The following is a 25,336-nucleotide window of genomic DNA, read 5'->3' as shown; positions in this document are numbered from 1 at the left end:
TGGCTCATGTTACCACAGTTATAACATGTCCTCACTCGTTGCTTGGGTTTGAACCCACTCGAGTTGTTCTTGGTGAAGGTGGGTCTTTAGTTCCTCTTGTTGCCCCAGAATTGCCTTGACGCAAGAGCCATGTGCTCATGATAGGCATACTTTGTGTCTTCAGGGCAGCTCTCCTCTTCCTCATCCTCTTCTTCTTCTTCAAACGTTGCTTTTGCTTTTAATGCAAGGTTGGGTGAAGTTGTCTTTGAGCGAACACGAGCAAGTGCATTGTCAGCTGTTTCGTTCATGATTGACATTGCAATAAATTCATCCAACACCTCACTCGAAGACAAGGAGTGGAAGTCTGGTCGCTCACGAATGACAGATGACATGGCTTTATTGAAAGGCATGATGGCTTTGAGAAACTTGCGCTTGACCCATGTATCATACACATCCTTGCTCCCATGATCCTTGAGTGCCACAGCAATAGCAGTCACCCTCCGATAGAGATCACGAGGGTCCTCGTCTTCCTTCATGACAAACTCACCGACCTTATCAAGTATCACTTCATAGTTGGATCGTTGAATGCTTGAGCTTCCCTTGTACAACACCATAATGTGCTCCCAACAATCCTTGGCCAAAGTGAAGGGACGCAAGTGAGGAAGATCTTCAGGTGGCACTGCGGACTGGAGAATAAACAACGCGGAGTGATTGTATTGATTGTCTGCATCTTCTCTTGGAGTGAGGTTGCTTGGATCATGGGGATAATATCCTTGCTCGATGATTCTCCACAAGTTTGTTGAGTTGTGATTAAATGAGACTTAATAGAAAATACCCAGTTAGCAAAGTCACCTTTCACAAGCTTAGGAGGAGGACCAACAGGGTTAAGACGCTGTGTGGGAACGGGTCCTCCATAGACCATGGGAGGTGGAACTGAGGCATAGGTTCCAGTCCCATCCTTTTCGTGAGATGAGGAAGGTGGCATACCTTTAGCCGCTTCCTTAGAGGAATTGGCCTCCGAATCGGTGATGGTGGGTTTAACCACTAACGCCGGTTCGGGTGGACTTTTAAATCCCTCAATTAACTCTTTAAGCATGGTCTTGACTTCGTTCGTCAAGGACATCTTGAGGGCGGCCATAGCCATATTCAAGTCGTCCCTTGTGACCGAAGTCAAGTCCATGGCCTCGGGTTGCCCATGGGCAATTCCCTCTCCGCCTTCCATACTCTTCGGGTGGTGAAACCCTTAATAAAGAGACGTGACTCTGATACCAATTGAAAGGATCGATATGGTTGACTAGAGGGGGGATGAATAGGAAACGACCATTTTTTAATTAATCTTAATAAGTTAGGGTAAACAACATACGGGTTCACAAATATAACAACAATGGGGTGAACCGTAATGAAGCTAACAACAAGAGCTACTAAGATAAGTAAGAGATAGACAACAACATAAGCATTCACAAAGTAAAGGTTAGAGATAACCACAAGTGGAACCAATGAAGACGAGGATGTGTTACCGAAGTTCCTTCCCTTTGACAGGAAGTACGTCTCCGTTGGAGCGGTGTGGAGGCACAATGCTCCCCAATAAGCCACTAAGGCCACCGTTTTCTCCTCACGTCCTCGCACGATGCAAGGTACCGTGATTCCACTATAGGTGCCCTTGAAGGCGGCGACCGAACCTTTACAAACAAGGTTGGGGCAAACTCCACACAAAGCTTGGAGGCTCCCAACAAGACCATGAAGCTTCACCACAATGGAATTTGGCTTTGAGGTGATCTCAACCGTCTAGGATGCTCAAACACCCAAGAGTAACAAGATCCGCAAGGGATTGGTGGGGGAATCAACTTTTCTCTTGGTGGAAGTGTAGATCTAGGCCTTCTCAACCAATCCCTAAAGAATCAACAAGTTTGATTGGCTAGGGAGAGAGATCAGGCACTTTTGAGCTTAGGGAGCAACAATGGAGCTTGGGAGGGTAAGAGATAAGGTTCCACAGCTAGAAGAACCCCTTATATAGTGGAGGGGGGGGGAATCCAACCGTCTTTCCACTCACAGCCCGTGCCTGGCGATACTACCGCTGGCACTCCAGCGGTACTACCGCTGGCTGCAGCGGTACTACCGCTGGGCCCATGGTAGTGCATAAGCACTACCGGGCCAACCACCGCCAAGAAAGTCTTCGCAAAAAGGTTCGTCCAAGTACAACCGCTAGGAAGGCGGTACTAAGCTCCTGGAGCGGTACTACCGCTGACCAGGGGCGGTACTGCCGCTAGCACTCCAGCGGTACTACCGCTAGGGCGAGCGGCACTACCGCTAGGGCTAGCGGTACTACCGCTAGGCACAGCGGTACTACCGCTGAGGGACCATTTGCAAAGAAGAGAAACACACAAAGGCGGGAGCCACTCCAAAGTTGTCAGCAAGGGGGAAAGGAGATGAAGTGTGCGCGTGCAAGATTGATTCCACCCAAACCTTTCCACTACGGTTCCCCTCTTAATAGTACGGCTTCCCTATGACTCAAATAAAAAGAATCGTAGAGTACACCGTGCTTCTGTTCCATGAAAGAGGGGGCGAGTCGTCTTGTGCCGTTGACGTGTGTTATCTGAAATCTTAACACACACGGTTAGTCCTTTGCAGTACTGTCATCAATCACCAAATTTACTTAGGCATAAACTATGCCCTAACAAGTGGCTTCTCTCATGAAAGCAAGTAGACGGTGGGTGAACAAATTACTATCGAGCAATTGATAGAACCGCGCAAAGTTGTGACGTCATCTATGGCAATGATTATATCTATAGGCATCACGTCCAAAACAAGTAGACCGATACTGTCTGCATCTACTACTATTACTCCACACGTCGATCGCTATCCATCATGCATCTAGTGTATTAAGTCCAAAAGAACAGAGTAACGCCTTAAGCAAGATGACATGATGTAGATGGACAATCTCATATCAACGACAGCGCCCATCTTGTTACCCTTGATGGCAACTACTTAATGTGTGCCTTGCTGCCCCTACTGTCATTGAGAAAGGTCACCACATGGTAAGAACCCAAAACCAAGCACTTCTCCCATTGCAAGAATCATAGATCTAGTTGGCCAAACAAAACCCAAGACTCGGAGAGACTTACAAGGATATCAAATCATGCATATAAGAAATCAGCAAAGACTCAAATATATATCATAGATAATTTGATCACAAATCCACAATTCATCGGATCTCGACAAACACCCCGCCAAAGAAGATTACATCGGATGATGAAGATCATGGAGAACTTTGTATTGAAGATCCAAAATATAGAAGAAGCCATCTAGCTACTAACTACGGACCCGTAGGTCTGAAGTGAACTACTCACAAGTCATTGGAGGGGTGATGATGATGATGAAGAAACCCTCCAACTCCAAAGTCCCCTCCGGCAGGGCGCCGGGAAGGGTCCCAGATGAGATATCGCGGAAACGGAAGCTTGCGGCGGCAGAAAAGTATTTTCGTGGATCCCGTGATTTTTTGCTGTATTTGAGGGAATATATAGGCCAAAGATCTAGGTTAGGGGGCGCTCATGGAGGCCACAAGCCCTGCCACCGCCGCCTCCCCCTGGTGGCGGAGTGGGGGCTTGTGGGCTCCCTGGAGCCCTCCTGGCTTGGCCCACAGCCCCCCTGATCTTCTTCCGTTCGGGAAAAAATCATTTCGGGGATTTTATTCCGTTTGGACTCCGTTCCAAAATCAGATCTGAAAAGAGCCAAAAACACAGAAAAAACAGGAACTGGCACTTGGCACTGAATTAATAAGTTAGTCCCAAAAAAGATATAAAAGGTACATAAAACATCCAAAGATGACAAGATAATATCATGAAACCATCAAAAATTATAGATACGTTTGAGACGTATCACACACCGACAACGGTAGGAGGGAGGATGGAAGGGGTGAGGAGGCGGGAAGCGGGGGGCGTGGGCCGACCACCGTGGGGGCGGCGCAGGTCACGGGAGGGGAGGGGAGCTTCTAGTGTTATTTGTACTGACATGATAGCTGATGAATAGATCGAAAGATTTTCCCGCAAAACAAATATGTGCCACAAGAAAAGTACAATGTAAATTTTCTTGAGAGCTGAGATCAACAAAAAAACATTGTCGTACTTCATCTACTCCCTGTGTCACAATTTAGAAGGTACACATGAGCGATCTCTTGGACCAAGGTGAATCGTGATTGGCTCTAAATTTCTTTGCAAGCGCTCACACAATAACCCCACGACGCCTAATTATTTAAGAAGATAATGCAATCTATTAGTACTCCTAATTAACCAAACAGTAAATGTCATGTGCCTTAATCATCTTCCCTATTCTGGAAAATACATATAAATGGAACCGTGCCTTCTAAAACATGACGAACGGAGTACTCATGTTTGGCAACAATGACTGATACACCTCAATGCGGGATTTGATATGCTAAATATCACGACTTAGAGAAGATAGTACCACTACATAGTCAAACAACGTTTGTACTAGCTAGACATGTAAAACTATATGGAGAAATCACCTCAAAAGTGTGAATTCAGAATATACATCCTTCATTAATTTATTTTGAACTTACATAAACATAACACATACACATTGTATTAAAAAACATTTCCTCCAATATAGGGAAATGAGAGATAAGCTCATAAGCACAATATCATGTATAACTCATTCCATACAATGCATACACTAAACAAACACGAAAACACCACAAAATCGGGGATGAGATGACATATAGGTAGACCCCTACCTACGGCACCGGAACATAGGGCGATATTGTCACATGATTGACGGTGATTTTGCCGCTCCTCTCTACACCCATCACACTAGGCACATGAAGCAACCCTAGATAGCGGTGACCGTCATGCCACCTGGAGGCTTAGTAAATGCGAAATGGAATGTGGTAGGAGGAAAGAGATGGGAACATCAACGGGAATGAGGGGGGAGGGATAAAGGGGGAAAAGAGGGTGGGGTGGGGGTGAAGGGCTATGGTAATATTAGGGGGAGGAGTATCGGCGATTTGACAATAATAAAACATGAAAGTGTAATATCCAAATGTTGTATTCAAACTAAAATTTAGGAAGTTCAAATGAAATCAAGACGCAAGATTTTACAGATATGCATTATCTGTACCAGCATAAATATACAAAAACTAGCAATCTTTTGATACAGGACAAAAAAAGTAGGCTTTCCCACGGAATGGATTTTTTGCTAACCAAATAAAACTTATGACACAACGTTTGTCTAGTTTTATTGTCACAACAATCTCTACTGATAACAACTGATAAATAAAACCATTAAAAATTTAAACACACATCATATGATGTGGTTGAACTAAGTTGAAATGATACACCATAAGCTTTGCATCCTCGTTTCAATGATCGAGTAATTGACAATTGAGTCATCGATGGAGGACCCCATATGACAAGGTAGGGCAGCCACCCTACCTTGAATTTTATCTAAAAATGTATATACATAATGCATCAAACTACATTAGCAGCTGGTTCTGTACATCAATGCATACTTACATAGTTTTTTCTTAATACGTGTACTTGCATAGCTCGGAAAAAATAAAAGGATATTCTCGAAGCACTGACCGTCAAATAACATTTTAGCTACGGTATTCGAGCCTTTACCCGTACGTTGGGTGCTAGCCATGACTTCTAGCGAAGCAATTCGAGTGAATGCATGCGAAAAGAAACGAAGGATAGAGTCCACCAGCCAGACACCGCACATCCTCACAAACCCTAAAACATACCATCAGTGCCGACGGATAACAATCAAAGTGCGATGGTGGCACACACTCACACACTATCTAGGCCAGGTTGCAGGGATACTGATGTGGGGCGGCACAACACCGTTCTCTAAGGGGGGGTGCATTGTCGGCAAATATATAAGGTAGGTGACGGACTGGAAGGAGAAGTGGTTAGCAAAGACAAAAGAAAAGGTACGAGTTTTAAAGTTTCTACATGTGTGCATATTGTGAATTGTGACGTTGATTGAGTTTAGACAATATTGTCAAGTAGCTTGACAATCTAGTGATTTTAGTGGTATTTTCATGTTTTAATTGCACACTTGATAACATATTTTACGAGTTATTCGGAATTTTCATGTTATGGATTGTATCTCGTGATTCTATTTAGTATCATTTGAAAAGACATGTATGAACTAGTTTGGCTTCCTATCATACTTCTTTTTTACCTTAAAATTCGCCTGACCTTAATTTTCTTCGTCCTATGCCATGCCCCTTAATGGGGTTCATCAGTATGACGGTCAAATAATAATATTTAAATATTATGTTTGAAAAGGACACATGTGGACAACAACTAATAAAATTGATAGCTTTAGAGATATATGATTAGGTGTGCCTAAGGCCCTTTCCAGTGCTCCATCATGGAAGGGTGCTAAACATGCCACATAAGCGAAAAAATGATATGGCATAACAATTAAAGAGGAGAGAGGGCACTTTGGTGACCCTAGGAAGAACCGATGCCTAACCATGAACCTAGGCAAACCACTTAAATGAGAGAAGTTGGTCAATGCATGCAAGATTTTAGGGGCTAAATCATTAAATAAAGTAAGCTTAGCTACAACAAGTTAAGTAACTATGCATCGGGAAGTTGAGTTGCTAAGCTATTTAATGCAATTAGATCTCATCTAAACATCTTTGCATTGGAAGAGGCCTAAAGTAACATGATAAATAGCTTGCGCCACTTTTGTCCACACAATCTCAAAAGTCACTCATCGCTATGGAAAACATTAAATTCAAAAACAATATAACTCACCCACTTAGGAGCTCTCACAATGACATGAGCTCCTCATCCACTAGATCTCACTCACCCGTGGCCTCGATAGCTCAATTGTCTTACCACACGCTCTAGGAAAAATTTCAAGCGCCCACCCCACGCATCACATAATCGGCACAACATCTTCGGGTGGCTGCTCTAGAGACCGACCGAGATGGCCTTTCATTAAATGACACATGATTTTTATGCAGGCCCTTGTTATAGACCTGGGAGGACGACACGTCGCTATGCGATTACTCTTGCAGAGGCCACGACAACTTGTGGTGCTATTCCTTACTCTTTCCTTGATGTGCGTATATGGTCACGAGCCTCTTCTCATTCATCGAAATATACCCTCGCTACCGACGGTAATCACTACTACTTATCTCCACCTACAGGGTTCACCCCCTCTCCTCCGGCGTCCATCGCCACTCTGATCTGGGGCTTCCTCATGAACATAGGAAGAAGACGACCTGGTGGTGGCCGCGCGACCCATATGGTACGATAGAGCTAGATCCATTGTTGAAGAACTACAATTATAGCTAAAGAAGCAATATCCAGTTTCTTATTTAAAGATGCACAAGATCCTTTTTCTTCATGGTCAAGTGCCAGTCTCATTTTCACAACATTCTTTACCTTTCTCACAACCTAACACCGCACATACACAAAGCAAGTATAAAAAATACCAAAAGCTCATGTATGAACCAGAACAAGCCAATCTATCACATGACCGATGGTGTTTTTGCCACTGCTTACCATCGTTCACCAAATTGTGCACATACATGCAACACTAGACATCAGTGGCAATTGATTCCCCTTGGTACCCTAAGTGAATAAGCAATAAAACGTGGAAGGAGGAAGAGAGGGGATCGACAACAAGAAGGGGAGAGATAAAGAGAAAGGGACAAAGGGACAAGATAAATAAGTGGAAGGGGCGAATGGTGATGTGGAGACCAAGAGGGAAGGGGAAGTATAACTGATTTGATAAAAAAATATTGAAGTGGATGATCCAAATATTGTATTTAAATTGAAGTTAGACAAGTACAAATGAAATCAATTCGTAAAATTATAACTACATTCATTTTTTTATATAATGGTATAAATATGTGTGTGCATATGTGTGTGTGTGTATGAGAACCAATATTTTGATACAAGATAAAAAAAGAGCATGCCTCTAAAATGAAAACCTTGCTAATAAAACGAGACATATTGCATGTTGTTTGTGTAGTTGCATTGTCACATCAACTCATATCGACGAGAACCGACAAATAAAATGACAAATAAAATGATTAAAAATCCAAATGCATATCATATGTTGTGATTAATAAAAGTTGAACTCATTTGGAATAATCTAGAAGCTTTATCATCTCACTTCAACGGTCAAGTAATCAATAACGAAGTCACCTTGAGAAGTGTGAAAATTAAATTTTAAATTTATGTTTGGTCGCCCGTTGAGAGGACAAAAGTAACATTTAGATATTATATTTGAAAGGAACGTGTCTCTGCAGTAACTAACACATTTGACCTGGTAGCTAGAGCGCGTGATTATTAATACACTTGACCTGTTAGCTCAAAAGGGATATCCGATCAGATGTGGATAGATAATCTCAAAAGTAGTGAACTTCTATGGGGAAACACAAACTTGCTAAAGAAACACATATGTGTTCCTTACTTAAAGACGTATGAGATCCTCTTCCTCATGGTTAATCATCGTCGTCATCCTCACAACACCATTCTCTTTCTCATAACCTAACACCATGCATACACAAATTAAGCACAACAAAACACAAAAAATTGGACAACCACCCGACCACATCATATGTCGATGTCTCCACTTGATTGATGATGATTTTGCCACTGCTAACCACCATTGACCGCATTGATCTCATAAATGCAACCATACACAACTCTAGTGGTAGATGCTCCTTGGCACCCCAAGTGAATAAGCGATGAAGTGTAGGAGGATGAAGGAGAGGGGAACACCAACAAAAAATGAAAAGGTCAAGAGAGGAGGGACAAAGGATATGACGAAGAGTTGGAGGGGGAGCAAAGGGTGATGTGTAGACATGGGATTGGGGGGGGGGAGTATCGTTGATTCGTTAAGAATGAAATATTAAAATGGATGATCCAATGATGTATTTAAATTGAATTTAGAGAAGTACATAGAAAATCAATTTATAAGATTGTATAAGAAACAATGATCAATCTTCAAATGTAAGATAACAAAGAATGCCGGGTTATATAATAAAAAAATTGTTAACAAAGGAACCATTTCACCGTTGGTCTAGCTTCGTCGTCACATCAACCTCTACTAATTAGAATCAATAGAAAACACTAAAAATTTAAACACCATATCATATGACATTCTTAATAAAATTCAAACTCATTTGGTACGATAAAGACGAAAGCTTTAACACCTAGTTTTCAACGGTCGAATAATCAGTAATGAAGTCGACCGTTAAGACGCGCGAAAAAATAATATTAAAATATTGCGTTTGAAAAGTACGCGTGTGCGCGGCAACTAGTACATCCGCCGATAGCGACACCTGATCATGTGTGGCTAAAGTAGGATGTTAAATGACTTTCACCATTTCCGGGTACGAAATCTCAAAAGTAACTCACTGCTACGGAAACACAGTCTTGCTGAAGAAGCACATGCGAGGTTCCTTATTTAAAAGCCGCAGCGGATCCTCTGTCCTCGTGGTCAATCACGCGGTGTCATCCTCACAACAATCTTCCCCCTTCACTGCTCTTCTCTCTCTCTCTCACAACCTAACACCATTTGTCCCCATTTCCCCAAAAACGAACAATCCAACACTCGACCGAGTCAGTGCTGCCTTCCCCCACTTGATTCGCTCGATTCTTCGCCCCGAAGACCCTCCCCTCACTCGATCCTACTCACCCCCTCTCCCCGCGCGAGCTCCCGATCCGCCTCGCCGGCGGGCCGGCCGTCCTCGCCGCCGCCGCCGCCGCCGCCGCCGCCTCCGCTGCCGACCTCGCTCGCTCGCGCCGCCCGTTCTCTGTGCTGAGGTCGTGGTTGCGCGGACGCAGCTAGGGTTGGAGGGGTCGTCACCCGGCGTGGCACCGGCGCCTCCCCCTCTCCCCTGGAGCTGCAAGTGGGAGGTATCGTCTCGGGCTTCCCAGATCTGACTTTGAGCGTTCCCCCCCAGGATTCTAGTACAAATCTGTGATTAATCAAGTGGAGGGCCTGTTTGTTTGTTAGGTGTTGGAATATCGATTTTGTTGGATCGAAACTTGTGGTTGATGGAATTAGAACTCGAGCTGAAAGTTTAACGTTGGTCAACCTGATTTGTAGCTCAGCATGTCAAAGTTTGTTTTTGATTGATCGCGTTTTATAGTTCACAGAGTTGAAATGTTGAATTTTCGGAGAGGACCATGGTCACAAACTGCAACGACAGAGTTCCACAGGGGGCGGTTGGGTGTGATGAGCGATCACGCAATGTACCTTTTTGGCTTGTTTAGATGGATTTGGAAAATGTTGCTTACATGGGTGTAAAGTGACTAGTGATTTAGCCATCCACGGGCAGTGGTGGGGGCACGTTAGGGCCAATGTTTTTTCTTGCGCCAGGATAGTTTATGTACGACAATGCTTTCGCAGGAAAGGATAAATGCGGATATTTGAGATAGTATGTGTGAAGGAACTTCACAGAAATGCTTATGATTACTCCAGTGCATAATTTATTTTGTTCTTTTTCATTTTGTTGTTTTGATACAAGTGTCTAAGGAGTTTCCATGCTGGCCACTGATAAAGTGATAATTGGCTCCTTGCTTTCAGTAATAGTGATATATTTTAGTTAAATACAATGTCTTGTTAGTGTATATATGACAGTTGCTTCACTGGCTGTTTGTAATGGAGGTTGATGCATCGTGCCTTGATATTTTGCAGCTGGAGAGTGGGAGACCAGATGGGGGGCCCTGCCTGATCAAATCCTGCTTTTCCTCACGAGTGACAAGAAAGTACGCAGCAACACATGGCACACGGGCTATTTGTGTATGCCAGGGAGATTAAGTAGACTGAGGAAATATGCAGGGTTTTGGACAATGGCTTCCTCAATCGCAGAGTGCAGCCGATCTTTATTTCTCAAGTATTATGTCATCTCAGTTGGACACTTCCATAGAGATGCAGACTAGAAATACTGAAGTTGCAGTGTTGGAGAATGAGTCTGCTCATTCGTTCGGCATTACAAATGCTGCTGGGCCAATTGAAGTCACCAGTAATGATGCTGGGACAATTATAGACAATGAAAATGTTGCTGAACCGACTGGAGGTATTGACTTGAACAAGACCCCACCACCGAAGGCTAAGAGGAAAAAGCACAGGCCAAAGGTCTTGAAACCATCAAAGCCTCCTAAGCCTGCAACTCCAAAGCCCTCCAAGGCAAAGGAAGAAAAACCATCTGGTAAAAGAAAGTATGTCCGTAAGAATACGCCAGCAGGCCAACCTCCCCCAGAACAGATTGCTGGGTCACATTGCAGAGCTAACCTGAAACCAGCTAAGCGGTCTTTGAATTTTGAGGGGGAAGTTCCACAAGAGAACACACATCCTGGATCCCAAGCTCAAGTGGTATCTTGTGATCCCAAGGAGTATCAATCATCCATGCCTTCTACCGGTCAAAGAAATGTCCAAAGTCAGTTGACATGCCATTTGGATTTTACCACCAGTTCAATGTACAGTTCAGCCAATCAGATGGCTGATACACAGCTATTGCCTGCAGATAATATGAAAACATCAATTTACAATTCAGCCAATCAGATGGCTAATGCACAGTTTTTGCCTGCACATAATATGCCAAAAGGAGTATTATTTGACCTCAATAGTTCGACGAATCAGATACAAAATGAGTATGCCAATTTTTTGGATGGGTCTGCGCAATTTTTTCAGTCTGGAATAACAGAAACATTACAAACAAATCCTTTGCTAGAGCTCTGTGCTGACATGCCAGATAGAAATTTACCTGATCTCAACAGTTCAATCACTCTAATGCAGGGCATGCCAACTAATTTTACCGAATACTTGCTTTCATCGTCCCAAGCTTCTGTAAGAGAAACACATATGGGCAAACAGATGCCTAATTGTCAAAGAATGCCAGAAAATCCAGTTACATCTGCTCAGTGTTTTGAAGGGGTTGCAACGAGGGAAAACTTCAATCTTAATTCTTGTTTAAGAGAAGGAGGGGCAACCAACCAAATGTGTCATGGCTACAGATCGACACAAAACCCAATCCCACCTCCCAATCAAATTGAAGGGCATTCTGCAATGGAAAATTTGAATGGGCTTGGAAGGATAAGTGACTACTTAAAGTTTACCAGCAGTCCTAGTCCTTACAGGCAAACAGGTGGTGCACTTGGACTTCATGGTTCACGCAGCTCGTCACATATGCACGCATTGGACACCAGAGAACACAATGCTTCCAACAGTGCGTATATCCCATTAGGTATGAATGGTGACCAGCAGAGGAATGGATGGGCATCTGTAGATGCGTGCCATGCTGCACCCTCTCAGGGGTCATATTTTCCTGAAACCTACAAAAGACTGAGAACAGATAATTATAGTAAATACCTGAATGGAGCTGTGGGCAACACATCCACCCCATCTATGTATTTGTCGAACAATCAGAATACAAATGTGGTTTCAGCTATCAACTCTAATGTGTTTACCCTAGCTGATGCTCAAAGACTGATAGCCCGTGAGAAATCACGAGCTTCCCGAGGAATGATTAATTTTGGAGGAACAGGATACAATACGGTTAAAAGACCGGAAATGATCGAAGAACATTATATACCTGCTATCCATGGCACTGCATGCAGTGATTCTGTTGAAGCACCTGTTAAACATTTTAGACACATAACAGAAAAAATTACGCAGGTGCCTAGTAATCCAAACACCCTGCAAAGTCAAAACTATAGTCCGAGAATTGGAAGTCATCAACAACAGTTTTGGGAAGGCAACACAATTGAAGTGTCAGATTTGCCTGTTGAACAGCATAATCAGAGCACTGCCCCTCAGGATGATACTCGGAATAGTTTTTGTATTGGTCCTTCTGATCAGCTTGGCGGAAGCATTAATGGTGACATTTCTAGGCTCCCTGTCACTCCAACAGGCCAATCAACAGGTAATGACACTCTGAAAAAGTTTGGTTCCCAACTGGAGACTTCTGGAGAAGTTATTATGCCCCTTACCAGTCCAAGAAATTCATCACCACGTACTGATGTTCTGAGAAATGAGAATCATCAAGTGGAGGTTTGTGGAGAAACTACTGTGGCTAAACCCAGTGAGAAGCGAAAAGCAGGTCGACCCAGAAAAGAGATAAAACCTGGTGAGAATCCAAAGCCTAGAGGTCGTCCAAGGAAGGAAAAGGTGGTTGGTGCAGAACTTGCATCCAAAGGTAGCCATACTGATCCATTGCCAAATGTGGATATCTCTGTTATCTCCGGACCTCATGCAGGGGAGTCTCCTGGTCCCAAAGGGATTAATACGGAACGAAGTGGAGAAAGCTTTCCTGGATCTATAGCACCTCCAGTGGATCCTTTGGATCTCATAATTCAAAAGATAAAAGTGTTAGACATAAACAAATCAGATGGCATTGGGTCAGCTGAGCCGCATGGTGCTCTTGTCCCTTACAAAGGAGAATTTGGTGCGATTATTCCATATGAGGGGAAAGGGAAAAGAAAATATGCTCGGGCCAAAGTGAACCTTGATCCAGTAACTGCTCTAATGTGGAAGTTATTAATGGAACCAGATATGGTTGATGGTTCTGAAGGAATGGATAAGGACAAAGAGAAATGGCTTGATGAAGAAAGGAAAATATTCCGAGGGCGTATTGATTCATTCATTGCTCGCATGCATCTAGTTCAAGGTAATGCTACTATTTCAAATCTTCATTCCTGACAGGGCCTTCTTTATGCTACTCCACATATTGGATTCCAGAACCTTATAGGGTCTCATGTTCGAACTCCTGACTTCGCGCTAATGGGATGATCACAGATCATTAATGCTTTGGGTTGCACTGTGTTGGATGCGATGATGGCTTATAGGTTTTGCAAAAAGGTACCTAACTCTTGAATGACCTCTGTCTGTTTGCAGGAGATCGTCGTTTCTCTCCCTGGAAAGGATCAGTTGTGGATTCAGTAGTGGGTGTTTTTCTCACCCAGAATGTTTCAGACCATCTTTCCAGGTGAAATAAAGCTTGCAGCCTATTTGAACTGGAAGCTCTTTTTGACTAGCATTCCGAGATTATGTTGTTTGTCTGACTGTTGTCTTCTACTGTTTTGTAGCTCTGCGTTTATGGCCCTTGCTGCAAAATTTCCTGCAAAGCCAGAAGTCTCTAAAATATCTGCAGATAGGATGTTTCACACAGCATCAGAGAACGTTGGTTGTTCTGGATTGTTTGGCGATTCTGTCAAATTGCCGGGCGGTATTCTTGTTGAAGAGGCAAGTAACACAACAGGCTCCTTAGTTACAACAGAAGAAAAGGAAGGAAGCAACAGTTCTGGATTGTTTGGAAATTCTCCTGGAGATGGAGTAGACTGTACAGCAGGGGTTTATTGTAATTCTTATGGGACGCTGCCGGTTAGGCTGCATGAGGGCAAGACACCGGCCGTGGGGACTGAAAGTGTTGTTGAAGTCGAAGATGGGGCACTGGAGGACGTTGTTTCATCACAGAACTCTGCTATTTCATCTCAAAGTTCCCCTGATTATCTGTTTCACATGACCGATCATATGTTCCCAAGCACATTGCTAAATTTTACAGCAGAAGACTTTGTTGGCAGAAATATGGCCAATGGTACAAGCAATTCAACTACATATACAGAACTTCTAAAGATGCAAGAGCTAAAGAGCAAGCCTAGTGAAAAGGAATATGATGGAGTTCCAATACAGTGTACAAACAGGGGTTCAATCCCCAGTGAAGTACATAACCTCAGCAGCAAGGCTCAACCTCTTCATGCTTCTGGCTCTTATCACCAGAATGTCCGAGCTCATCTCCCAGATATGACATTTGGCAGTGACTTAGAGCGCTCAGTATACACTGGCCTCAATAGAACAGATGATTCCAGGGTCTCACCAGCTGAGATCAGATATGATTGTTCTTTATCTTCTCCCGGAATTGACAGTGAAAATAAAGCTCAAACGACTGATTCTTTGACTGCCCTTTTATATGGTATAGATGGATCCTTAAGTCAGGACAAAATTCCTTACCCTTCCATGGCGACACGAGGAGCTGACTCAATTTCAATATTAATGGATAAATATTTTTATCCATCAAGTTCAGAGACGGTGTCATTTGGTAGGGAGCAATTGTCCTGTGAAAATAATCTTCAAAGAAATGACGTTGTAGCTGCATTTGCGAAACAGCATGAAACATTGAATCTGCAAGAGGAATGTACTGCCAGAGCAAAGCAAATTGGAGGTGAAAATTATCAGTCAGGATGTAGCCAACAGTATGGCAATGTTGGACTTTCATCAAACATGGATGGGAGTCATTGTTCCTCAAACTTATATCAAAATGAAAAGGCAAATTCTGAACTTCTACAGAGGGTTGCTTCAGACTCAATAGAGAAACCCAAAGATACTAATAAGGCTTTACCTGAAGTTCCTGCTGACAGATCAAAAACAAAGAAGACAAGGGCTGGTAAAAAGAGAACATATGATTGGGATATTTTGAGAAAAGAAGTTCTTGCCAATCGAGGAAATGAAGAAAGAAGTGAGAATGCAAAGGATGCACTTGATTGGGAAACAATAAGGCAAATAAATGTGAAGGAAATATCTAACACAATTAGAGAGCGAGGAATGAACAACATGCTTGCAGAGCGGATAAAAGTAAGTATGCCAAAAAGTAGTTATTAAATGAAGTACACTATAACCCTAGTCATATGGACATGTGGACAATCCAATCTAGATTTGCCTATTTGTTGAAATTGTCATGGTTCGGTCATGTATACTCATCTTTAGCAATTTCCATTGTAGGATTTTCTAAACCGGGTGGTGAGAGACCATGGGAGCATTGACCTTGAATGGTTGCGACATGTCGATCCAGACAAAGCAAAGTAAGCTACTCCTTCCGATCCATATTACTTGTCGCAGCTTTAGTACAACTTTGTACTAAAGTTGAGTAAAGCTGTGACAGTACAATGCTGTACTAAAACTGCGACAAGTAATATATATATTGAGCTAACATTTATAACTGTATTTGTTTGTTCTATACATTGTCTTCCATCATTATTATTTGAGGCAAAATTATGCAGGGTTCTCTGTTGATTTTGTAACCGGGTTTCGTTGCTAAGATTTGTACCTGTACTGGTTTGTGTTATTGTTGTGAACCATCATCCACAACGGGATAACTACTGTTTTGAAGATAACCAGGCAACATGGCTGGCTGCTTGGGATTGAGTAGACATAGGTTGAGATGAGAGAATAACTTTGAGATAATAAATTGAGTCTTCTAGCTGGTTTCCTCGAAAGTTACTCATCCAACAGTTCATGCTGCTAAGGATTGGGTTAACATAGGTTGAAAGAGAGAACAAGTTGGAGATAATAGATTGATTTTTCTTGCTTGATTCCCTCAAAAGTTACACAAGCCAACACTAAATAGTACTCCTACCCCGTAAGTCTTAATTTGACCTGTTGCTATATTAGGAAACCTCTTAGTAGATGTATACAATCCATGTTTCTTAATCCTCCTGAACTCTTCGTAAGCATTCTATCCTAATTCTGTTTCTTACACACTTTCTGAATTCAAGTTGTCTTAACACCAAAACATCCTTGTCTTCTGTGTCTTGCTGGCCACTCAATGCATCTAATGCTGCTTTGATGCAACATGCTAATGTCCACATCAGTTATTTATTTCACTACCATTTTGCCACATGGTTCTGTTCAGCCAGACTAATTTGACTTGTTTTTGCTGAGGATCCTGATTGTACAAAAACAATTAAAAAAACATAGACAACCTTGTTGAGGAGGTGATTTAACAAAATCCCACCTACAGGAGTCTGATTAAATTGTACTCCTTCTGTAAAGAAATATAAGAGCGTCTAGATCACTAAAGTAGTTATCTAAACACTCTTATATTTCTTTACGGAGGGAGTAGTTAACCTGTCAACTCAGCTGTGACTCTTAAAAGGGCCTCCATGACAATTATGTATGAATGGCTTTAACTGCACATAATCTGGACTGAGGTACTTGATTGATCATATCAGAACAATGTAGGGTCTCTCGTCTAGATCTGTAATTTTGCCTTACACTCAAATTTTATTATACTTAGCCACATATACTATTACAAATATGTAGACCTATCACAAGAAAAATAATGGTCACATTCTTATGAAAAATAGCTGTATAGCCTTTAATTAACATACCCTGTTACACATTAATGGCCGAAGTTGCATTTTGGGACTGCAAAGTAAAGACTAGTCATTTTTGTTTTGGGCTCGAAGTAGTATCTGGTGCTCCTTTTCTTCTTTGAACATATACAAGATGCTGAACAAGAACTCAATGAGAAGTGGAACTAATAGTTCACTGACTGCTTTCTTGTGTAGTGTTTCCATTCTTGTTACATATGAACGCATATAAAAAGTCCAATTCAACACTGCTATAAGTCATAACTGAGTGCATAGACGCATACATGTTCGCTATTCAAAAATTTATCATTGATGGACTCATAGGGTCTTGTGATGATGGGAGCCCTCAAAATGGTTTTTCAACATGTAAAAGGGTTATTCTAGTAGTTATGGACCATGTGATCTCGACCTTAGATGAATGTTTTTTGTCCCATTCTCTTGTTTGACCGTTCATGTGGGAAGTTTGCATGGTCGACTGAAATAAATGTTTGCACCATATTATATTATGTGGCATCGCGCAATGGGCTAAAATGCATATAAATTTCTTTTGTTGAACATTTTTGGCATTTAAAAATTATAACCTTGTTGTTGTGTCTCTTTCAGGGAGTACCTCTTAAGCATTAGAGGTCTTGGACTGAAAAGTGTAGAGTGTGTGCGTCTTTTGACACTCCATCATATGGCTTTCCCTGTATGTCCTTCCATTCCATACTTTGTTAAATATTATTTATTTAATTTTGGAGGTTTATCAGTATCAGTTGATTATGTAGGTGGACACAAACGTTGGTAGGATCTGTGTGAGGCTGGGATGGGTCCCACTTCAACCCCTACCCGAGTCTCTTCAGTTGCATCTGTTGGAGCTGTAAGTGCCCCAATCCTTGTGGTTGGTTTGACTAGTATATACACAAATTACTGAGTTTGATCATGCAAATTTGAAGGTATCCGATGCTGGAGAACATACAGAAATACCTCTGGCCTCGATTATGCAAGCTTGATCAACGGACATTGTAAGTCTTAGAAACTTAATTAATTACTTATTTTGGAAAAGGTCTTTATCTGCAGGTATATAGTTACAATTTACTATGTGCAGGTACGAGCTTCACTATCAAATGATAACGTTTGGAAAGGTAAACATGATATTTGCGAGTGCATTTGCTGACTTGCTGTGTGTTATTGAATTATTTTACTCTGTTTTCCCTGTTAGGTATTTTGTACAAAAAGTAAGCCAAATTGCAATGCATGCCCAATGAGAGCTGAATGTAAGCACTTTGCGAGTGCATTTGCAAGGTAATTTATCAAGATATGTGTACATTTTGATATACACTGTACCGGGCTAATCAACTATGCATCTTGCAGTCTGGTATTTAAACTTCTATCATGTTTGTGTGACCTATTTTCCTGTGCAACTGTGTATTGCATTGTGTTAATTGGTAGCTAAAATACCTCCCTTGTGGATAAAAAGCTAACCATCTACTTTCTTGACGGCAGCGACTGATAATATTTCCCTGCAAAAAAATGTTAGTTGGTTTCGTTGGAAAAAATATTGGGTTGTTGGAATTTTTTTTTATTTCGGTCCAATAGATTTCACAAACTTAGCGAAACTATTAGTTCTTTCGATAGAACAAATAAAGTGCCAATGGATGGCTTGCTAAAAAGTTTGTTTCTATTCCAATTTCAATAGGAAAAGTTCATTGCTAATAAGTTTTTTTTTGATACAGTGCTAGACTTGCTCTTCCTGGACCTGAAGAGAAGAGTTTGGTTACGTCAGGAAACCCCATTGCTTCAGGGAGCTGCCAGCAGCCATACATAAGTCCTATGCGTTTAAATCAACTTGACTGGAATGCACATGCCCATGACCATATTCTGGACAATTGCCAGCCAATCATTGAGGAGCCAGCAAGTCCGGAACCAGAACCAGAGACTGCAGAGATGAGAGAGAGTGCCATAGAGGATATTTTTCTTGACGATCCTGAAGAAATTCCTACAATTAAGCTTAATTTTGAGGAGTTTGCACAGAATCTCAAGAACTATATGCAAGTCAATAACATTGAAATGGAAGATGCTGATATGTCAAGTGCCTTAGTTGCCATAACTCCGGAAGCTGCATCTATCCCAACTCCTAGGCTCAAGAATGTTAGTCGCCTAAGAACAGAGCATCAAGTGTATGTCCCTGTCTTCCACAAAACCAGTATTATTGATGATAACTATAGTACCCTCGTATCTTTTGTTATATTGCTAGTATAGCAAAGAAATTTACACAGGATCTGTATTGAAATGTTCTCATTATTTGGCTTCTCTGTTTTCTACATGGCTGCAGCTATGAACTGCCGGACTCACATCCACTTCTGGAAGGAGTGAGTTCATCGGTCATTATCGAAATTTGTACTGTGCTAAATGTGGAATAAGATTATAATGAGAAATATCTTTATTGTGTGCAGTACGACCAAAGAGAGCCTGATGATCCTTGCCCGTATCTACTCTCTATATGGACCCCAGGTAAGAAGCACATTATAACCTGAAGTATTATGGCTTTCATACTCCTGCCCTCAACTGCTAATGTTCATTCGAATATAAAACAGGCGAAACAGCTCAGTCAATTGATGCACCCAAGACAGCATGCAACTCCAATGAGAGCGGCAAACTATGTGACAGCAGTGCCTGCTTCAGTTGCAACAGTATGCGAGAGGCGCAGGCTCAAACAGTCAGAGGAACAATTTTGGTACGCACCTCATTTGTGTAATATACTTGCCAGAACAGTACTAGTGGATGGCCAGAAAGATGCTCTGTAGGAAACCAGTGTCCAACTCCACCATTGATTAGGAAGACTCCATTACTACGATATATCAAGTTAAGAAGCTAATTCGTAAGCTAGTAAGGAATTATTAGAGTTGGTGTCCAAAAAGAGATTAGCGCATCCTCCTATATGCATCGTAACGGATGAATACTATTCTCTCTCATTCTCATCTCATTACGTCCATCATACCCCTTCTAAACACCAATTTCCTTAAAGCCTGATGTCTGGCCTTCCTCTACATGATGGTTATCTTTAATGGGAACCCCAAGGTTCATATCAGCTATAGATTTCGGGAAATGATTCCTAAGTTGTCTCTAAAATCCTGAACTCTTAATAGAAGATGTGTGTTCTAATGGAGACAAAATGATTTGTGTTAAAAATCCTTCCTGTCTCAACTAATTGTGTGATGTATTAGCGGGTATGCAATTTTGGTGTTTGTGCATGGCATGGTGAGATCGATTGGTCTGATCCTTTTGAGTATATGAGAAGCAGAGAACGGAGCGTAGCTCAGTTGGCAAGGCGCGGGAGTTTGCAGCCAGCCCACCAGTGTTCGAGTCTCGGCTCGAGCGCTTGGTGCTCACGGAGTTTTTTTCTGTAAAAAATGCCAACAGGCTAGTCTAGCCCTGGTTGGTCTCGTATATGAGAAGCAAACCGATGACTTCCTCTCATTTCACGTATTGGGCAATTTCGAAGTCAAGAAACAGTGGCATTACTTATATTGTGTTTGGTTGAGAACCGCTATGGCCCCCTGTTGTACATCAAAATTTTGGATTTATGTATGTGTCGAACATGTTGTAGTAGCAAGCTACCTGGCCGTGAATTAATCGATGGAGTACATTATCTACTGTACAAAAGTTCAGTATGTCAAATATCGATGATCCAATGACCTTACATATTACTATCTTCGAAATGGTAGTGCCTAACTATCTTTTTGTCGAATTAACTCAAATAGGTACCGTGTCGAACAGCTATGAGAGGAAGCTTTCCACTTAATGGGACATATTTCCAAGTAAATGAGGTAATGACTGAGTTACATCTGTTCATAGTTGGAATGGTATAGTAACATCAACAGAAATACAAATGTTCCTGATATTATAGTTACTAGCTGTTCAAATGTTATACTGCAGGTATTTGCTGATCATGACTCAAGTCGAAACCCAGTTGATGTTCCGAGGAGATGGATATGGGACCTCCCTAGGAGAACAGTTTACTTCGGAACTTCAGTTCCTTCAATCTTTAAAGGTACATCCCTAACGAGAACCAAGGATTCAGCATTCATTTCCACTGTGGTGGGCTTCTTATCTTCCTAAACAAACCATGTAGATTGACTGAGAAGTTTGGGATAGGCAAAATAAAGTACTGACAGTATAGAACTCCAGTTGATGTTACTTGCTGACTACTCCCTCCGTTCCTAAGTATAAATTCATTCATTTCACTTCGTATGTAGTCCGTAGTGAAATCTTTAGAAAGACTTATATTTAGGAAAGGAGGGAGTATTGACTTATATTTAGGAAAGGAGGGAGTTCATTCCCACTACTTGTTTTGTGGGACTTCCTATAGTCATGGTAATATGGCATGAGATTAGTTTTTGGCATATATGAACATCTAGCTGTCCCATGCAATACTAGTACCAACTGCCGTCAATCTTACTAAAATCTATGAAGGCACAGCACCAACCTGTACTACAGGATTTTCCAACCACCTTGCCTGCGGCCACCGCTCCCTCCTATCCAGCCAACCACCCCCACCTGCAATTTTATACTCTTTGCTTGAAAACCGCTCAACAACAACAAAGCCCTTAGTCCCAAACAAGTTGGGGTAGGCTGGAGGTGAAACCCAAAAGATCTCGCAACCAACTCATGGTTCTGGCACATGGATAGCAAGCTTCCGTGCACCCCTGTCCATGGCTCGTTCTTTCGTGATACTTCAGTCCTTCAGATCTCTCTTTAGGGACTCCTCCATGCCAAGTTCGATCTCCTCGACTTCTCTTGACATTATCAACACGCTTCAGTCGTCCGTTATGCACTGGAGGCCTGCATTGAATATGCGCAAACCATCTCAGACGATGTTGGACAAGCTTCTCCTTAATCGGTGCTACTCCAACTCTATTTCATCTATTATCATTTCGGACTCGGTCCTTCCTTATTTGGCCACACATCCATCTCAACATGCGCATCTCCGCGACACCTAACTGTTGAACATGTTGCCTTTAGTTGGCCAACACTCAGCGCCATACAACATTGTGAGTCGAATCGCCGTCCTATAGAACTTGCCTTTGAGCTTTTGTGGCACTCTCTTGTCACAGAGAATGCCAGAAGCTTGACGCCACTTCATCCATCCGGCTTTGGTTCGATGGTTCACATCTTCATCAATGTCTCCATCCTTCCGCAACATCGACCCCAAAATATCGAAAGTTGTCCTTCTGAGGCACCACCTGCCCATCAAGGCTAACCTACCCCTCCTCATCCTTGTGCCTAGTAGTACTAAAACCGCACCTCATGTACTCAGTTTTAGTTCTACAAGGTCTAAAACCTTCTGATTCCAAGGTTTGTCTCCATAGCGCTAACTTCCTACTGACCCCGTCCAACTATCATCGACTAGCATCACATCATCCACAAAGAGCATACACCAGGGGATATCTCCTTGTATATCCCTTGTGACCTCATCCATCACCAAGGCAAAAAGATAAAGGCTCAAAGTTGACCCCTGGTGTAGTCCTATTTTAATCGGGAAGTTATCAGCATCGCCATCGCTTGTTCGAACACTTGTCACAACATTATCGTACATGTCCTTGACGAGGGTAATGTACTTTGCTGGGACTTTGTGTTTCTCCAAGGCCCACTGCATGACATTCCGCGGTATCTTATCTTTGGCCTTCTCCAAGTCAGTGAACAACGCTACTCAAATATTATATATTTCAGTATTAGGGCTGTCAATGAGCTGAGCTCGAACAAGCCAATGTTAGTGCACAAGTTGAAGGGACATGAAGAACACAAGATGGAAGAGCATGTACACTAATCGCATTATCAAGATTCAAAAACAGAAGAAATAGAGGCATGGTATTGAATGGGGTTCAGGCTATCAAATCACTGGACATGGTGTAGGTCTCAAAGTCTTTGCTCATGGTACTGAAGGGTGTGCAGTCATGTAGAAACTAGAAACTCATTGTGAAAATCCCATTTGTGCATCTTTGATGAGGTTTTATTCCCAAGCAAAGCTCATTTTCATTTCCACCGTCTAAATAGACACATAGAAATATGTTCGCATGCATGATTAGCACATGTGTGGAGACATTAGGTGGCGATGTTATGTTGGGGCTTACGTTGATGTTGGAGTTTCAACTACAAAATGGAACGATGAATTGAAATACTATTTATATGAATGAAGAAATCACTTAGCAGTTGTAATAAAATTTGGTAAACCTTAACTTCTGCTAGAAATTGGCTAATGTGCAAAAATGTTTAACTGGGAAGTACTAGGCGTTATGGAAAATGGTATCTTCAGCAAAATCCTCACTTCCAATTTTTACCTGGTTTTATGTTCATGCATGGGAGATTGCATCTGTTTTAAGCACCGGAATGTACTCCAACATCCATTTGTCCTGTGTCAACGTTGAGTTTTATACTAGCATTATTAGCCTTGTATAAATAAACAATATTTTTTTGGCGGATTATCTTCCACTATACAAATATAAACAAATGCCAAGGGCTAATAATAGGATTACCACATCGAGGATGTGTAGATGATTATACTTTGCATGTTTCTTTTGCAGGTTTAACAACTGAAGACATACAGCAGTGCTTCTGGAGAGGTAATCATCTAAATGTTTTTGTCATTTATAATAAGGGGTGTGATCAAAACTATTTCCTGGAGTCAAATATTTCTTAACTTATTTTATGTTCCAGGATGTACCTCAGATGACTAATATTTGCCAAAAAACTTGTGAAGCCCATAAATGCATAACATCATGGAAGTATTTTTTAATACAAAATTAACTTATGTAATTTTACACAGCAGATATGACTACTTCAAAATATATTGATCAAATATGAACTTTGCTGCACGAGACAGAAACAGAAATTTATGGTGTGATTTAATAGTAACAGCTCCCAAGAGGATAAACATGTCTTGGATGTTGGTTTTATCTGTCAAACAAAGAAAAACTATGGGAATTGGAGGATTATCATATCTAGAAATAAACAAAAGTAAAATAAATAAATATCAATATGGATAGCGTATTTGTCCTTGAGGATTGTTGGAGGGGGCTATAATGGGGTAGAATGCTATTGATGAGATTTCATTTAAGTTCATTTGGAAGATTTCCAGTAACATTTTTTACTCGGGAAAGTAGATGTTTATATGTCTGAACGAACATCTGCAGGATTTGTTTGTGTGAGGGGCTTTGATAGGACATCAAGAGCACCAAGACCACTGTACGCAAGGCTTCACTTTCCAGCAAGCAAAATTATCAGGAATAAAAAGGGCGCAGCTTCTGTAGGCATAGATGATGCATAGCCCGTCAAGGAAATAAAAAAAAAACCCGAGTTACATAGAAGACCCTGCCAGAAGTTCACTGACATGAAAATGGATCACTGACCAATAAGTTGTTGTCGCCAATTCAACCATCTTTTAGCCTTCCGTACCTGCGAACGTTATGAATGCCAGCCACTCGCGAATTTGTGAAGCTGGCGTTGTTCAGCAACATGATCCATTACTACACAGATTTATGCTCATTTGGTTCCCTCCAAGAGTTCGATACAGCAAATGGGGAGGGGAGAAAGTCTGCTGTCTGGGCCATTCTGTTTGTTGTTTTCATGGGATTTGAACCAACTGTTGTACATTGGAGACGTCATCCATTCAAAGTTGTTCATGTTGTTCGGTAGTTCATGTGAACGTTGTCAGATTATTCGTCAATTATTTGATTGTTTCATTGATGAGGCCATTTTGTTCTCTTAACTCCTGTTTCATTGATGAGACATTTATATTCATTCGTATTACTCCCTCCATGTCAAAATATATGCATATTACTTCCTACATTCCTAAATATAAGTCTTTTTAAAGATTCCCCTAAAGGACTATATATAGAGCAAAATGAATGCATCTATATTCTAAAGTATGTCTATATACATCTGTATGTAGTCACTCAGTGGAACTTCTAAAAAGATTTATATTTAGGAATGGAGGGAGTAGTTGTCTTATAAGTCAAACTTGGTAAATTTTGACCAAGTTTTTGTGAAAGGTTATCAACATTTGCAATACCAAATCTATCACTAGATTCATCAAGAAATTTCATACTTTTCTATAAACTTGCTCAAATCTAACTTAATTTGACTTGGAGCAAATCTAATATACAATGTGTTTTTTGTAATGGGGGAGTATTATGCCAAAATTCGACTGTCTAGTGCTCCTTCATTTTTTTAGGGCG

The 25,336-nt window shown here is 41.6% G+C and overlaps 1 protein-coding gene across 1 annotated transcript; it reads left to right on the top strand.

Moving 5' to 3' along the window:
* Positions 1 to 9,477: 9,477 nt before the first annotated feature.
* LOC123452140 (protein ROS1A-like) lies at positions 9,478 to 24,908 on the top strand. The gene is made up of 18 exons (XM_045128734.1): positions 9,478 to 9,887; positions 10,672 to 13,642; positions 13,870 to 13,960; positions 14,061 to 15,603; positions 15,751 to 15,830; positions 17,724 to 17,808; positions 17,888 to 17,979; positions 18,056 to 18,124; positions 18,208 to 18,244; positions 18,322 to 18,404; positions 18,836 to 19,279; positions 19,435 to 19,471; positions 19,556 to 19,613; positions 19,697 to 19,836; positions 20,864 to 20,929; positions 21,039 to 21,153; positions 23,684 to 23,722; positions 24,293 to 24,908. The coding sequence occupies exons 2-18, from the start codon at positions 10,810 to 10,812 to the stop codon at positions 24,424 to 24,426; spliced, it is 5,946 nt and encodes a 1,981-aa protein (XP_044984669.1). The 5' UTR covers positions 9,478 to 9,887; positions 10,672 to 10,809; the 3' UTR covers positions 24,427 to 24,908.
* Positions 24,909 to 25,336: the final 428 nt, after the last annotated feature.

This window comes from Hordeum vulgare, chromosome 5H (assembly GCF_904849725.1).
Source record: "Hordeum vulgare subsp. vulgare chromosome 5H, MorexV3_pseudomolecules_assembly, whole genome shotgun sequence".
Lineage (NCBI taxonomy): Eukaryota > Viridiplantae > Streptophyta > Magnoliopsida > Poales > Poaceae > Hordeum > Hordeum vulgare.
The sequence above is the reverse complement of the archived record's forward strand: the minus strand, read 5'-3'. Positions and strand labels throughout refer to the sequence as shown.

Excerpts from the sequence above, each read along its gene's own strand:
- LOC123452140 (XM_045128734.1), top strand. The coding sequence starts at position 10,810 with ATGCAGGGTTTTGGACAATGGCTTCCTCAATCGCAGAGTGCAGCCGAT. Across the intron at positions 19,614-19,696 it reads ACTCTCTATATGGACCCCAG|GCGAAACAGCTCAGTCAATT; the intron begins GTAAGAAGCACA and ends AATATAAAACAG. Across the intron at positions 19,837-20,863 it reads CAGTCAGAGGAACAATTTTG|GTACCGTGTCGAACAGCTAT; the intron begins GTACGCACCTCA and ends TAACTCAAATAG.